The following is a 13,538-nucleotide window of genomic DNA, read 5'->3' as shown; positions in this document are numbered from 1 at the left end:
TCTCAGGTGTGAATTTCAATAGAGGGTTAGTGAACCCCCTTGTGCCAGGCATGGTTTCAAACATGGGATTTGGAACATTCTCATGCCATTTTCTTGTGTTGGCCCAGATCCACCAATTTGTATGGCTTCGCTGTTAGGTAATGGCATATTTTGATTACCAAAGGCCTCAAAGGAGGCTTATACCATGACTGAGGTACAGGTGATGGTCTTTCATAATTTTGATTACTAGTTTGACCATTAGTATGTCCATTAATATGCATAGACTGTTTATCTCTAGCCAATCTTTGCTAAGAACATTTGAATTTTCTTCCATATGCCTTGTGACAGTTGGTTGATGGGAATTCATTCGATCCATAAAGGATGTTGTCCATCTTTCCATTATATACATCAACTGTTGTCCCATGGCATCTACTAAGCCTTCCCAAGGATTCATTGGCTGGGTAGACGGAACATTGGATAGTCCAATTCCATGGCCTCGTTCAATATCCTAAACATGTGATGCATGTTCCGAGGTGCTGGTCTGTTCGACCTTAGGTTCTGATGAGATATATGCTTGCATAGGATGTATTATTACATTATCTTCTAGATTAGGTACTTCTACCTCTCCTTCCACACCTTCTTCCAAGAGTTCATTTCCTTCTTGTCTCCTACGTCTAGCCATTTTAGAGTCCCACTGGGCGTGCCAAAAATATATGTTGGCTTTTTTGGCTTTCAAAAGTTAATTATGTAAATTTAAGCGTGCCAGTCAGGATCAATTAGTCCTTACAGAATTTATAATTGTCAACCAATTATCAAGTGATTGTGTTGAATTCTTTTAGCCTCAATAAAGATGACTTTTATTGGTGACTTTTTAGAAAAAAAATTGTGAATAGTAACAAGTAAATATAATTCAGAAATCGAATTTCATTAAACAAATGAAAACTTACAATGAAATTACAATGAGCCAGCCTCGACGAGGTTAACAGCAACAAACTACTGAAAAACTACTCCTAGGAAATAAAGTGCAGTACAAAAAATGAAGTGCTGGAAGTGTAAAACTGTAAAGAAAATGAGGTAAATAAAATGGTTTCTGGATCTGAGTCTGGGTCCTTTATTCTGCGGCCTTCCTTACTATTTATACTTCCCAGTGGTAACCATCGAAGTGGGCTTCCAACCGTCAAAGCATCCTCCCATGATTGCTGAACATGCTCTCTCACAATCTATCCCACTACACCACTCTTGTAGTTAGACTTCCCTCCTGATTTTGAATTTAAATTTATGAGTAACCGTTAGGCCACGTCATCTTATGTCTCTCGATTGTTCCAGAGCCACGCAGATCCATTATTACCAATATGAACTGCCACGTGTCCGACTTTGATTGGCAACTTATATTAACTCTCCAAATTGCTCTCCTCGTGCCACGTGTTAAGTTGTGATTGGTTTGTGCAAAATATGTAGCCAACAGATATTTACTGAAAAATTACTAATATTTTCTTTAAAAAAATTATTCACTTTTTAGAAATAAAAATGATAAAATGAAATGGTTACTACAATCAATTAATTTTTTAGAGATAAAAATTTGGAGACAAAAGCGCTTTTTAGTGACTAAATATTTTTGTTTTCAATAGTGTCATTATTAGCAACAAAATCTGGACATTAGTGATGTATTAATATCTTTTTGGATTAAAATTTTTGTCTCAAAAAATAAATCATTTTAAAACTAAATTATTTTATCCCATTTATATATTAGCGATGTTTTCAAAATTTGGTAAGTAAAAACTTTATTTTTTACATTTCATAACGATCTTTCAGAGACAATTTTTGCGATGACAAGAATTGATCCCTAAATATTTTTTGTCACAAAAAAATTTAGTTTTTAAATCTCTTATTTATTGTAGTGGGCGGTTATCTTTATTAGATAGACCTTTTCTTTTATAAATAAATGGGATAAAATAATTTAGTTTTAAAATGATTTATTTTTTGAGACAAAAATTTTAATCCCAAAAAGATATTAAAACATCACTAATGTCCAGTTTTTGTTGCTAATAATGACACTATTGAAAACAAAAATATTTAGTCACTAAAAAGCGTTTCAGAGATAATTTTTGCGATGACAAAAATTGATCCCTAAATATTTTTTGTAACAAAAAAATTTAGTTTTTAAATCTGTTGTGTGTTTGGTAACGTTTACGTTTTCAGTTTATATTTATAAAAAATTTATAAACTGATTTTTGTTTATTTTTTGTTTATTTTTTGAAAAGCATAAATTACAAACGCGTTTGGTAACTGAAAAAATGTTTAAAAAAATTTAAAAATATAAAAAAGAGTGAGAAATGGCAAGTGGTGGCAAGTGGCGGCGGAAGACGGTGGTGGAAAGTGGTGATGGTGGGTTGTGGGTAGCTGGTAGTGGTTGGTGGTGGCGGGTGGGTGGTGGTGGTGGGTAGGTGGGTGACGGTGGCGGGTGGTAGCTAGTGGGTGGTGGTGGTGGTGGTGGTAGTGGTGGTGGCGGTGGCGGGTGGTGAGTGGTGGTGGCAGGTGGGTGGCAGATGGCGGGTGGTGGTGGGTAGGTGGCGGGTGGTGGTGGTGAGTGGGTGGGTGATGGTGGCGAGTGATGGGTGGTAGCGAATGGGTGGTGGTGGTGGTGGCGGGTGGCGGGTAGTGGTGGCGGCAGGTGAGTGGCGGATGGTGGGTGGTGGCGGGTGGGTGGTGATGGTAGGTGGGTGGGTGGGTAACGGTGGCGAGTGGTGGGTGGTAGTGAGTGGGGCGGGTGGTGGGTGGTAGCGAGTAGTTGGTGGTGGTGGCGGGTGGTGGTGGCGGGTGGTGGTGGCAGGTGGGTGGCGGATGGCCGGTGGTGATGGTGGGTGGGTGGGTGACGGTGGCGAGTGGTGGGTGGTAGTGAGTGGGTGGTGGTAGTGGTGGTGGCAGGTGGGTGGCGGATAGCGGGTGGTGGCGGTAGGTGGCGGGTGGTGGTGGTGGGTGGGTGGGTGGATAGGTGACGGTGGCGGGTGGTAGCGCATGGGTGGTGGTGGCAAGTGGGTGGCGGGTGATGGCGGTGGTGGTGGCGGCGGGTAGATGGCAGGTGACTAGTTATGGCAAGTAGGTGGCAGGCGGTGGTGGTAGGCGGTGGATGGTAGTGACGGGTGGTAGGTGGTGGTGGTGGTGGCGGCGGCGGCAAGGGGTGGATGGTGGTGGAGAGTAGATGGTAAGTGGGTGGTGGCTAGTGGTGACTGGTGGTGGTAGGTGGTGGTGGTGGAGGGTGGGTGGTGGGTGGTGGTGGCGGAAGACAGTGGTGGAAAATGGTGGCTTGTGTTGGGTGGTAAAAAAAAAAACTCAAAACTCAAAATGGAAACACATTTTTTGTGTTTTCATTTTTTGGCTCAATTTATAAACTGAGACCACTGATTTATAAATCAAAAATTTTACCAAACAAGTTTTTATTTGAGTTTTTTAAATTTTTATAAATATAAACAGAAAACTGAAAACGTAAGTGTTACCAAACGGTTATTTATTGTAGTGGGCGGTTATCTTTATTAGATAGACCTTTTCTTTTATACATGATATATACAGAGAGCATTATAAAATAAACTTTTCAAATTATTAAAACATAATCCATTATGGACTCACAGTCACAGGCCCAAACATAATGGTCACTGTTATTATATTCATCTAGATATGAGAAAAATAAAAATAAAAAATAAAAACAAAACAAAACCAAAAAAAAATCTATTTGGTTAGTCAGCAAGAGAATGTTAAATTCCTATAAAAAAAAACAAATATCTGGCTGCTGAGGATTGTGATGTTTTGACGGTTCAACTGCCTAAATAATTAAGTTTAAAATGTTACTATTATCAACTTCTTATAAAAAAACAAATATCTGGCGGCTGAGGATTGTGATGCTTTGGCGGTTCAACTGCCCAAATGTTACTATTATCAACTTCTTATAAAAAAACAAATATCTGGCGGCTGAGGATTGTGATGCCTTGACGGTTCAACTGCCTAAATAATTAAGTTTAAAATGTTACTATTATCAACTTCTTATAAAAAAACAAATATCTGGCGGCTGAGGATTGTGATGCTTTGACGGTTCAACTGCCTAAATAATTAAGTTTAAAATGTTACTATTATCAACTTCTTATAAAAAAACAAATATCTGGCGGCTGAGGATTGTGATGCTTTGGCAGTTCAACTGCCCAAATAATTAAGTTTAAAATGTTACTATTATCAACTTCTTATAAAAAAACAAATATCTCGCGGCTGAGGATTGTGATGCTTTGGCGGTTCAACTGCCAAAATAATTAAGTTTAAAATGTTACTATTATCAACTTCTTATAAAAAAACAAATATCTGGCGGCTGAGGATTGTGATGCTTTGACGGTTCAACTGCCTAAATAATTAAGTTTAAAATGTTACTATTATCAACTTCTTATAAAAAAACAAATATTTGGCGGCTGAGGATTGTGATGCTTTGGCAGTTCAACTGCCCAAATAATTAAGTTTAAAATGTTACTATTATCAACTTCTTAAAAAAAACAAATATCTGACAGTTGAGGATTGTGATGCTTTGACTGTTCAACTGCCCAAATAATTAAGTTTATAGATTTAGACCCTCTCAAACTTCAACCCCCACCACCCCCACACACACACATGGCGGATGGTGATTGGAGAAGGAGAAAAAAAAGAAAAAGAAAAAGAAAAAGTGACCAATCAAAAAAAAAGGAGTCAAAAAGGAGTGGGAGAAAGGGATCTCAATCTTTATTCTTAAGTTTAAAATGTTACTATTATCAACTTCTTATAAAAACACAAATATCTGACGGCTAAGAATTGTGATGCTTTGAGTCTTCACCTGCCCAAATAATTAAGTTTAAAATGTTACTATCTTCAACTTCTTATAAAAAACAAATATCTGGCGGCTGAGCATTATAAAACAAATCTTTTGTCATCTTCATTGCCAAAAAAAAACAAACCATACAATTGAGACAGAGATATGGAAGCAAAGCTAGCAAGACTGGGAAGCTCACTCCTTGTACCCAGTGTTCAAGAACTGGCCAAAGAATCACTCACCACGGTCCCACCGCGGTATGTTCACCATGATCATCAGAACCATCCAATCTCATCGTATGGTGCTCGTTGTCCCGATGATGTTCCGATCATCGACATGGACAAGTTGATTTCTGGAGATCACATGGATTTAGAATTGAAGAAGCTTAACTATGCATCCAAAGAGTGGGGTTTCTTCCAGGTATTTACATATATTTTCATTTTATTTTCAAATTCATGATGTTATGTTATGTAAATAAAAATTAAGAAATCAATTCTTATCCAAAAATAAAAATAAAAATAAAAAATCATTATTTGTGAACATCAACTTAACTAGGCAGAAAACAAATTTTTCTATATGGTAAATAATTGATTTTAACTGATTTCTACCCCAAAAAACCCATGTTTTAGTCTCTTAATTAAGCAGAAATATTATCACATGTGGATATAAAAAGGCTATAAACGTGTTTGGTATTATTTATATTTATAATTTCTATTCATATTCATATAATTTTTAAAAGTTGTAAATAAGAATTCGGATGGTTTCTATTTTTGTTCTCAAAAAGTTGTGCACACAAAAAAATTAGTTTCACTTTTTTGTTTAAATTTTTTTTTTTTGATATATATATATATATCTCCTTCCTTCCCCCACCCTTTTCGACCACCAACCATTACTCATCACTACCAAGCACCATCGGAAATAACCTCCTACGCCAACCACCTCCAACCACCACTTCTCTCAACCGCCTACCATTGCCACAAACCACCTCCCAACAGTGGCAACCACCTCCAACCACTTTTTGTAGAAAACTACCTTCAACTACCACCTTAGGTGGCTAACCGGCTTCCATCTCTGACCATCGATAATCATTTTCGGCCACCATTTCCTATGGCCATCAATCACCTCCAACCATACCAACCACCTCTCACCTGTGGTAACCACCTTCGGCCGCTACCTCCTGACAACCATCTCCGGTCACTCTCTCTAACCGTCGACAATTATTTCTCGCAAACCACTCGTTTTCAATTGTTTTTTAAATAAAATTTTAAAATACTTGTGTACCAAATATGTTTTTTATTTTTACCCAAAATAAATATAAATGTGTTTAATATTTTTTATAAATTAAAAACAATTAACTATAAACGTTGCTAAAAAGACTCCTACAAAAATCATGTGCCCAATTAATAGTGTATGTTTTGCTCATCATTCTCTCTATAATTTTTTGGGTCCTATAAACACATAACCTTTTATTATTATACAGGCACACAACCAACTGGTTAATTAATTATCAAAGAAAATATTCAAATCTCTTACAATCCATTTGGATTGAGTGATTTGGAGAGGCGGAAAAATGAATCACGTACGTGGTAGTTTGAATTACTAAACATGACAGAAATGAGGATAAATTCAATGAAATAAAGAGTGATTCACTTTTTTAATCACTCCAAAATTGAAGAGATTTGGTGAGAAAAGAATTGGGATGATTCCTAATTTTATGTAATATCAAAATTGTCTATCTAACTGCTATAAAAATAAAAACAAAAAGGTTATTTTGGTAGGATAACCTATAAGAATTTCTTTTATTTTCTTTCATGTAGTCTATCTCAATAAGATAACCTTTATTTTCTTTTATCTCCAACTTAACCAAACAAGAGGAAAAAAAAATCCTAATCTTTTCTTTTCTTTTCTTCTCTCTTAACTTAACAAATCTTTTCTTTCCTTTCTTCAACAAAACTACCAACTTTATTTGTTTTCATGTTATTATCTACCGTCTCGTGGGATTTCTTTATTGATTTTACTCATATTTCTTCTATCAATTAAAACATCTCAATAAGAAAAAAGAATAGTTTTAAAAAGTCGGCAGAAACCAAAATTATTAGTGACAAAATATTCGTGCAAGTAAAGTTGGGAAAGAGCTTATTGTTTTGTACTAAGGGAAATATCAATCTAGTGAGTTTTCGAAAAAAATTATAAATAAGTAATAAAATTTTTATATATTAATAATTAAAATTATAAATTTTTTCACTTTCATGCAATAATTTTTTAATCATACAACTGATAAGTAATTTAAAAAAAGCTTAATCATAGAGGGGTAACCTCCGAGAGTAGATCCTATAAAAAACTGAGACTCCAAAGGTCACCTTTATATGGTTGCCACATAACATGGCCACTCAAATATATAGCAATAAGTCACGAGGTTACACACAGACGGGAATTCAAACTCACAATCCTGACACTGAGTATTGTTCATCCAAACTTGAAAGATTCGTCCTACCAATTATATATATGGTCGCTCAAATAACTTACCCCAAAAAGAGTGGAATCTGGTAACTCAAGGCATATATTTCAAAAGCTAAACACTCAAAAGATTTTCTTTCTTTTTTTTATAGAACAAGTGGAAGAATTATTGGCATTTAGGTCCTACAATCATGTTGTGTATCTTTTTTATTTTATAGTATTTTTTTGGTCTGCCCGTTGAATTTTAATGTCTTTAGACGAAAGAAATATCTAATGACAGCTACAATATATCTATTTGGCAATCTATGACACAAAAATAATAATAAAAGTTTATTAAGGGATTGTTTGGGATGACCTAAATAAGTGCACTTTATGTCTTTTCATGAAAAGTTATGTAAAAAAAAGTAGAGAGGTGATGTGATGGAAAAAAAGATAAAAAGATGAATTATTTTTGAGTTGCCAAACTTGACCTAAGTTAACACCAAAATAAGTTTTATATTGTTTTCAGTTTGAGCAGACTCTGTTGAGATCTTGCTAAAATGTGCGGTAACACCACTTTTTATTTAGTATTAAGCTAGCAAAAATAGAAAAGAAAATACACTCTCTCTCTCTCTTATCTTGTCTTGGTTACTCTTATGCATGTTGTTATGCAATTTTATTTTATTTTTTTGGGGTGTACATTTTATATATTTTTATGATTTATGATAAACGTTAATAATTTTTTCTCTTTTCTCCAAATCACTCCTTCCAATCCGAAATTACTCCATCCAATCCGACTGTAATTTGTACAGGCACCAAAATTAACATAGCAAGCAAGTGATTCCAATCTCAATGCACACTTACAAAACTTTCAAATTGTTTTCAATAGATTTGAATATCCGAATCAATTGTATTGCAGCAAATGCCAAATCTGTATCATTGAGCGTGTGTGTATTTTAGATTTGTTCAGGAAAAAAATCCAAACATATCATTTAAAAAAAAAAAAAAACTGAAACAATAGGAATGTGGTGCAGTTGATAAATCATGGAGTGAGCTCTTCATTAGTGGAGAAGGTGAAGATGGAGACTCAGGAATTCTTCAACCTCCCAATGGAAGGGAAGAAGAAATTTTGGCAGGACCCTGGTGGGACATCAGCCAAGGAAATCCCCCTATATTCCCGATGTGGGACATCAGGACCTTATAAAATAAGCCAAAAAAACCCTTGTTCTCTTTTTTTTTTTCTTTGTTTTTTTTTTTTTTTTGTTTTTTTTTTTTTTTTTTTGTAAATTGTCTCCTATGGATTAAAAAAGATCATTAGTAAACACTTGTCTCATACCATGCAGAGATTCCATAGAAGCATATTCAGCAGAACATAAAAGCCTTGTCATGAAATTACTTGAGTTTGAGGAACAAATGCAATCCATGGAGCACTCCAATGCACAAAACAGATTTAAGCATAAATTTGATCTTTGAGTAAAAGTTGTTTTTGATATGAAACACTCGAATGCACAAAACAGATTTAAGCATAAATTTAAGTTAAAGCTCCAGTAATGAAAAAGTTGTAAATTTTGAAAATTTGAGTAAACATTTGAGTCTCCCTTGATTTGGGTTTAAAAAAATGTATATAAAAAAAATAAAAAATAAAAAATAAAAGTAGAGGGTATGCCAATAGGATCTATTGATTATATGATCTGTCTACCTGCTCATGGAGCTGTTATTGGAGCTTGGTTTGCAGCTTGGCCAATGCCACTTGATTAGGAAAGGCCATGGCAGGTATTGTTTTAACATTAAACTTGAAGGCAGTTTGTTAGCTTCTTATTATTTGCCTTGTATGTAGTTTATGTATTTTTTAATCTTAGGGTTCCTTATAAATTATTTTTATTGAGAATGATGGTTGATTCTTGAGGGCTGATAGCTTGATACAACTTTTGTTTTTGCAAGCATCTCCTAATTTTATGTCTCATCAATATCAGTTTAGATGAACTATTTTCATTGGATCTATTTATTTATGTATTAAGAAGCCATTATTCAGGGGCTAGTGCAATTGTAAAAGCTTGATCAACTTAACACAATGTGGGTAAATTTAGCTCATGTGCACTCGATAAAGCTCAAACATACATTTCTTTCTGCCAATCGTTAAAAAGACAGTCTAGTTGAAATAAAGAATCAAATGTAATATTCTCTTTGTTATTCAAATTGTGTAAATTAAACAAGATAAATAGATTCATAATTTATTAAATTCAATAATAGAACATCAAATAAATCCATATTATATTCTAGAGCATAATACAGAAATACATATCACATAATATATTGAAAGACGAGGAATCAAACCAAATTTTGTGTGATACCACAATATTTAAAATAGATTAGTCGTTCACCGTGAGTGCTGGAGCAATGTCGACTTCTGTCTCCCAGGATAAGATGGCTTAGACCGGCTAACGCATAAGCACTTTCTGTTAGCTTTGGCAAACCGACAATAGCAGCACTCTCTTACACAAAAAAATATATATGAACAAGCAAACTGACTAGTATATTCTAGAAGCAAAAAATCTGTACCAACACCAAGGGAGATGGGTCTCATTTTATATGCCATGGAGAGAGAGGAGCAGCCTCCAGCCATGAAGGCTAGCAACCAATACTCATGAAAGCTAGTAACCAATACTCATGAAGGCTGGCAACTAATGGCTGTTACTCCTGTAAAACAGCTGGAGTAATGGACCAAAACTGATGGGACAATAATATATATGAGATATATATTCTGTACACACAAGGGTATATATCTGTAGTAAACTTGGCCCAAAAAGATTAGGTTGGTGGACCACCAATTCGGCCCAGCCCAAACCCAACCATTTCCAGCTAGCCCTCAAGCCCAAGTTCCAAGATCCACGGACCCAACCTAGTCCAGGAGGGCAGGCGGCGCGCGCACACACGCGTGTGGCAATTTTTCCATAACCAACTTAAACCATAGTCTTGGCCCAAGCCCATCCTTGAAACATCCATAACTCCCTTCCTTCGAAAAATTTGGATGGCCCAAAGGGCTCATACCCTTGTCAAAATCTTGAGATTTAAATACCCATCAAAGTTTCCCTCTACAATCAATGTGGGATTGATAGTTATACACAATTCCCAATACATCATTCATGAGGCGATCTTTATGAGACAATTTCTCATTCAATTCTCAATGGTTATTGGTCATTCTTTCTGTGGTGTAAAGATCTTGTTACAAAGAATCTAAACCAATTTAATCTCACATTAACCAATGGTTAGAACCTACTTTAATTTCACATTAAAGTTTACCAAAAAACTATTTTTTTTCCAACACTCTTGCTATATAATAACATCATTAGCCTCCTTTTTGGTTTATGCTTTTTGTTAAATATTGCTCAAGCAGCAATTTTGTTCTCTTCATTTCCTTGGTTGAACCTAACATTGGGTTATTACCCTTCTATTTTGATTCGTATACCAATTGTATTTTGTTAATAGGAATGGCCCATTTGCGTGAATTATAGAGCTATAGCCGAGTACTTGGTTGGAATGGTGGCATCTTTCTGTTTTATACTACTACGCAGTCATGTCAAAGCAAAATAGTTAGCTAAATATATTTTCAAGATTCTGTTACTTTGAATTTGGAAATTTGTCCCTTTTCTTCTTCTTCTTCTTCTTCTTTTATTTATTTTTCTTTTTTTTTTACTAGACTTCCAATATTTATCCACTTGACCTACAGTTGCGTGGATTTTTGTCGAGCATTTTGGTTTTGATGTTAATCTTAGTTTCAGAATTTAATCTTTCGTTAACTTTCATTGTATTTTAATACCGATTAATTTTCCAAAGTCGACTTCTTGATGCAGCAAATCAATCAAAGAGGACCCTCTACTAATTCTTCTTCTTAGTAAGTTATCTTTTGAGATCTATATTCGATTTCCTTTGTGGGTTTCTATACAACAACATTAAGTAATTTACACATGTAGCTTGTGATTGACAAAATATACACATTACATTAGGCATTCCCTCTTAGCATTCCAATATGTTGCAAGTACGATACAGTTTTCAGTCTTCATTTCCAAGCTAGCCATCCCAACAAACTAAACTTTTGCTTTTGAATCAAGATTTTGGGTAAGAAATTAGAAAGGAAAGCAATTATATCTCCAGTGTTTACTGTTATCATGTCCTGCAAGCTTGGTCTAAGCTCTCAGTTCTATGCAGGTCTTGCAAGCTTGCGTCGATTTGAAGGCTTGGGAGCTCTCTGCGAGATTTTCAATGCCATTTCAATGAAGCCCTTGAGAAGAAGATGCATTGAGTTGTTCTGTTCTGTAGGTAGATATGACGGCAATTTACAATATGTTCATTGAATAGTTGAATGCTACAAACAATACTTATAGCACTAGTCTTATCAAATAGAAATGATACTTTTGAAATCGGTTAGTTTATGATATAGAATCCATATATATTACGTACTAACGAATCAGAGCATGGATTATAATTTACCTTATTTTGTTCGTGAAAATGAATTAGGAATTCCATATTAATCAAACAAGTTATGGTCAAACTCTTATATGAGCTATTAGGCCCTGAAGTGAACTCTTTGAATATGCTCAAACTCACATATGAGCTATCAGCCACATTTCTGACCTGTTATGGAGGAATGTGGCCCCTCCAAAGGTGCAACTTCTATACAGGGGTTTGCAAGGTACCTGGGTTGCAGCTGGTATTTTTGTTATTTTGGCTGATGTATTATTGTTATGCTTTTTGTTATTTGATTTTTTGTTGGAAATGTCAAAGTCAAATTGCTTTCTTTTGGATGTTTGCAATGATATATTAAAATAATTGCTAATAATAAATTAGTGGATGTGAATGAAAGTTGTTATGGTATTTGGTTCTTTGGTATTTGTTTGCTTGCTGAGAAATAGGAGGAAAAATATGAAAAATATCATTTGAATCTTATGTTGTGTGTTGTTACAATCAATATAGCTTTTTGTTTTGCTAATCAAAAAAAAAATGTAATTTTTTTTCAGAGAAACAATTTTATTATTGATGCAAAAGTTATATATGAGTAATGTTACAAAATCAAAAGGAAAATATATATATATATATTATCAAATTTTAGAGACCAATTTTAGTTGTCTCAAAAAAAAATTATAACTTTTAGAGCCCTCTATTAGTCATCTCGAAAACTAAAACTTTTTCAGACCACTTCTAATTGTCTCAAAAACTAAAACTTTAGAGACCAACTTTTGTTGTCTCAAAAACTATTTTTTTTGCCGTAGTTTGTAACAAATCTGGTGTTTCAAAATTACCCAATTAGACTCTTCTAATAAATTTACCCAAGATGGTCACAATTAAATTATGTCAAAAATTTATTAAATTTTAAACCGTTAAACTGATTCATATCAATTCGTCAATTCGCTCAATCCACATCTACCGGATTGGCGGACAAATGCGGATTGATTTTCTCCAATCCACCAATCTGGCAGACGGATGGCGGATTGGAAGTTCCGTGACCGCAACTGATCCGCGCCACCCCTATTACCAACCATCCATATTCTTCATTACTCATATAAATCTAGATATTAGTGATGAATTATTATTCTTTTGGGATTAAAATTTTGTCTCAAAAAATAAATCTTTTTGAAACCAAATTATTTTGTCCCATTTATTTATTAGCAATATTTTTAAAATTTTGTTGCTAAAAACTTGTTTTTTACTTTTCAGAACGATATTTTAGTGATAATTCTTGTGACGACAGGAATTGATTCTCAAATATTTTTTGCAACAAAAAAGTTTAGTCTATAAATCTCTTATACATTGTAGTTGGTTATACTTATTAGATCGACTTTTTTCTTCATACATGATATATAAAGAGAGCCTTACAAAATAAACTTTTCAAATTATTAAAACATAACCCGTTATGGGCTCAGAGGCCCAAACATATGTTAGGATTAAGGCACACCAAAAATCAATCACACATAGAAAAGAGACAAGATATTTACGTGGTTCGGCAATAGCCTACGTCCACGGGAATGATATCCACTATAGAATTTTTTCAGTGGGAGTTTACAACACTCACACCTCACTCTCCATCTATAGCACTCTCACTCACAGATTACACTCTCTGCTCTGTCTTTCTATTTCTGATGATTCAATTCAGCTTACAGCTCTCCCTATTTATACAAAAACGGGAGAGCCCAAAAAAAAAATCAAAATTTGTTTGCCAACCTCTACTTGCCAACTACCAAGTTAATGGCAAGCCACTCTAGGTTTGAAAAACTTTAGCAAATCTGTATTCACAGCCTCCATACTTGAC

At 34.7% G+C, this 13,538-nt stretch overlaps 1 protein-coding gene across 7 annotated transcripts; it reads left to right on the top strand.

Annotated features, from left to right (window-relative positions):
* Positions 1-4,871: 4,871 nt before the first annotated feature.
* LOC114321613 (protein SRG1) lies at positions 4,872-12,032 on the top strand. Of its 7 annotated transcripts, XR_014339517.1 has the most exons (5): positions 4,901-5,218; positions 8,269-9,007; positions 11,086-11,126; positions 11,239-11,350; positions 11,441-11,652. XR_014339517.1 is itself a non-coding variant. In XM_082886456.1 (2 exons), exons 1-2 carry the CDS (start codon positions 4,964-4,966, stop codon positions 11,507-11,509), a joined length of 324 nt encoding a protein of 107 aa, XP_082742582.1. In that variant the 5' UTR covers positions 4,897-4,963; the 3' UTR covers positions 11,510-12,032. The 7 variants fall into 7 exon arrangements, 1 of the variants encoding a protein (XP_082742582.1); XR_014339515.1 differs by lacking the exon at positions 11,239-11,350; XR_014339516.1 differs by lacking the exon at positions 8,269-9,007 and having other exon boundaries at positions 4,930-5,218.
* The last annotated feature ends 1,506 nt before the right edge of the window (positions 12,033-13,538 follow it).

This window comes from Camellia sinensis, chromosome 9 (assembly GCF_055761805.1).
Source record: "Camellia sinensis isolate YWXY chromosome 9, ASM5576180v1, whole genome shotgun sequence".
Classification (NCBI taxonomy): Eukaryota; Viridiplantae; Streptophyta; class Magnoliopsida; order Ericales; family Theaceae; genus Camellia; species Camellia sinensis.
The sequence above is the reverse complement of the archived record's forward strand: the minus strand, read 5'-3'. Positions and strand labels throughout refer to the sequence as shown.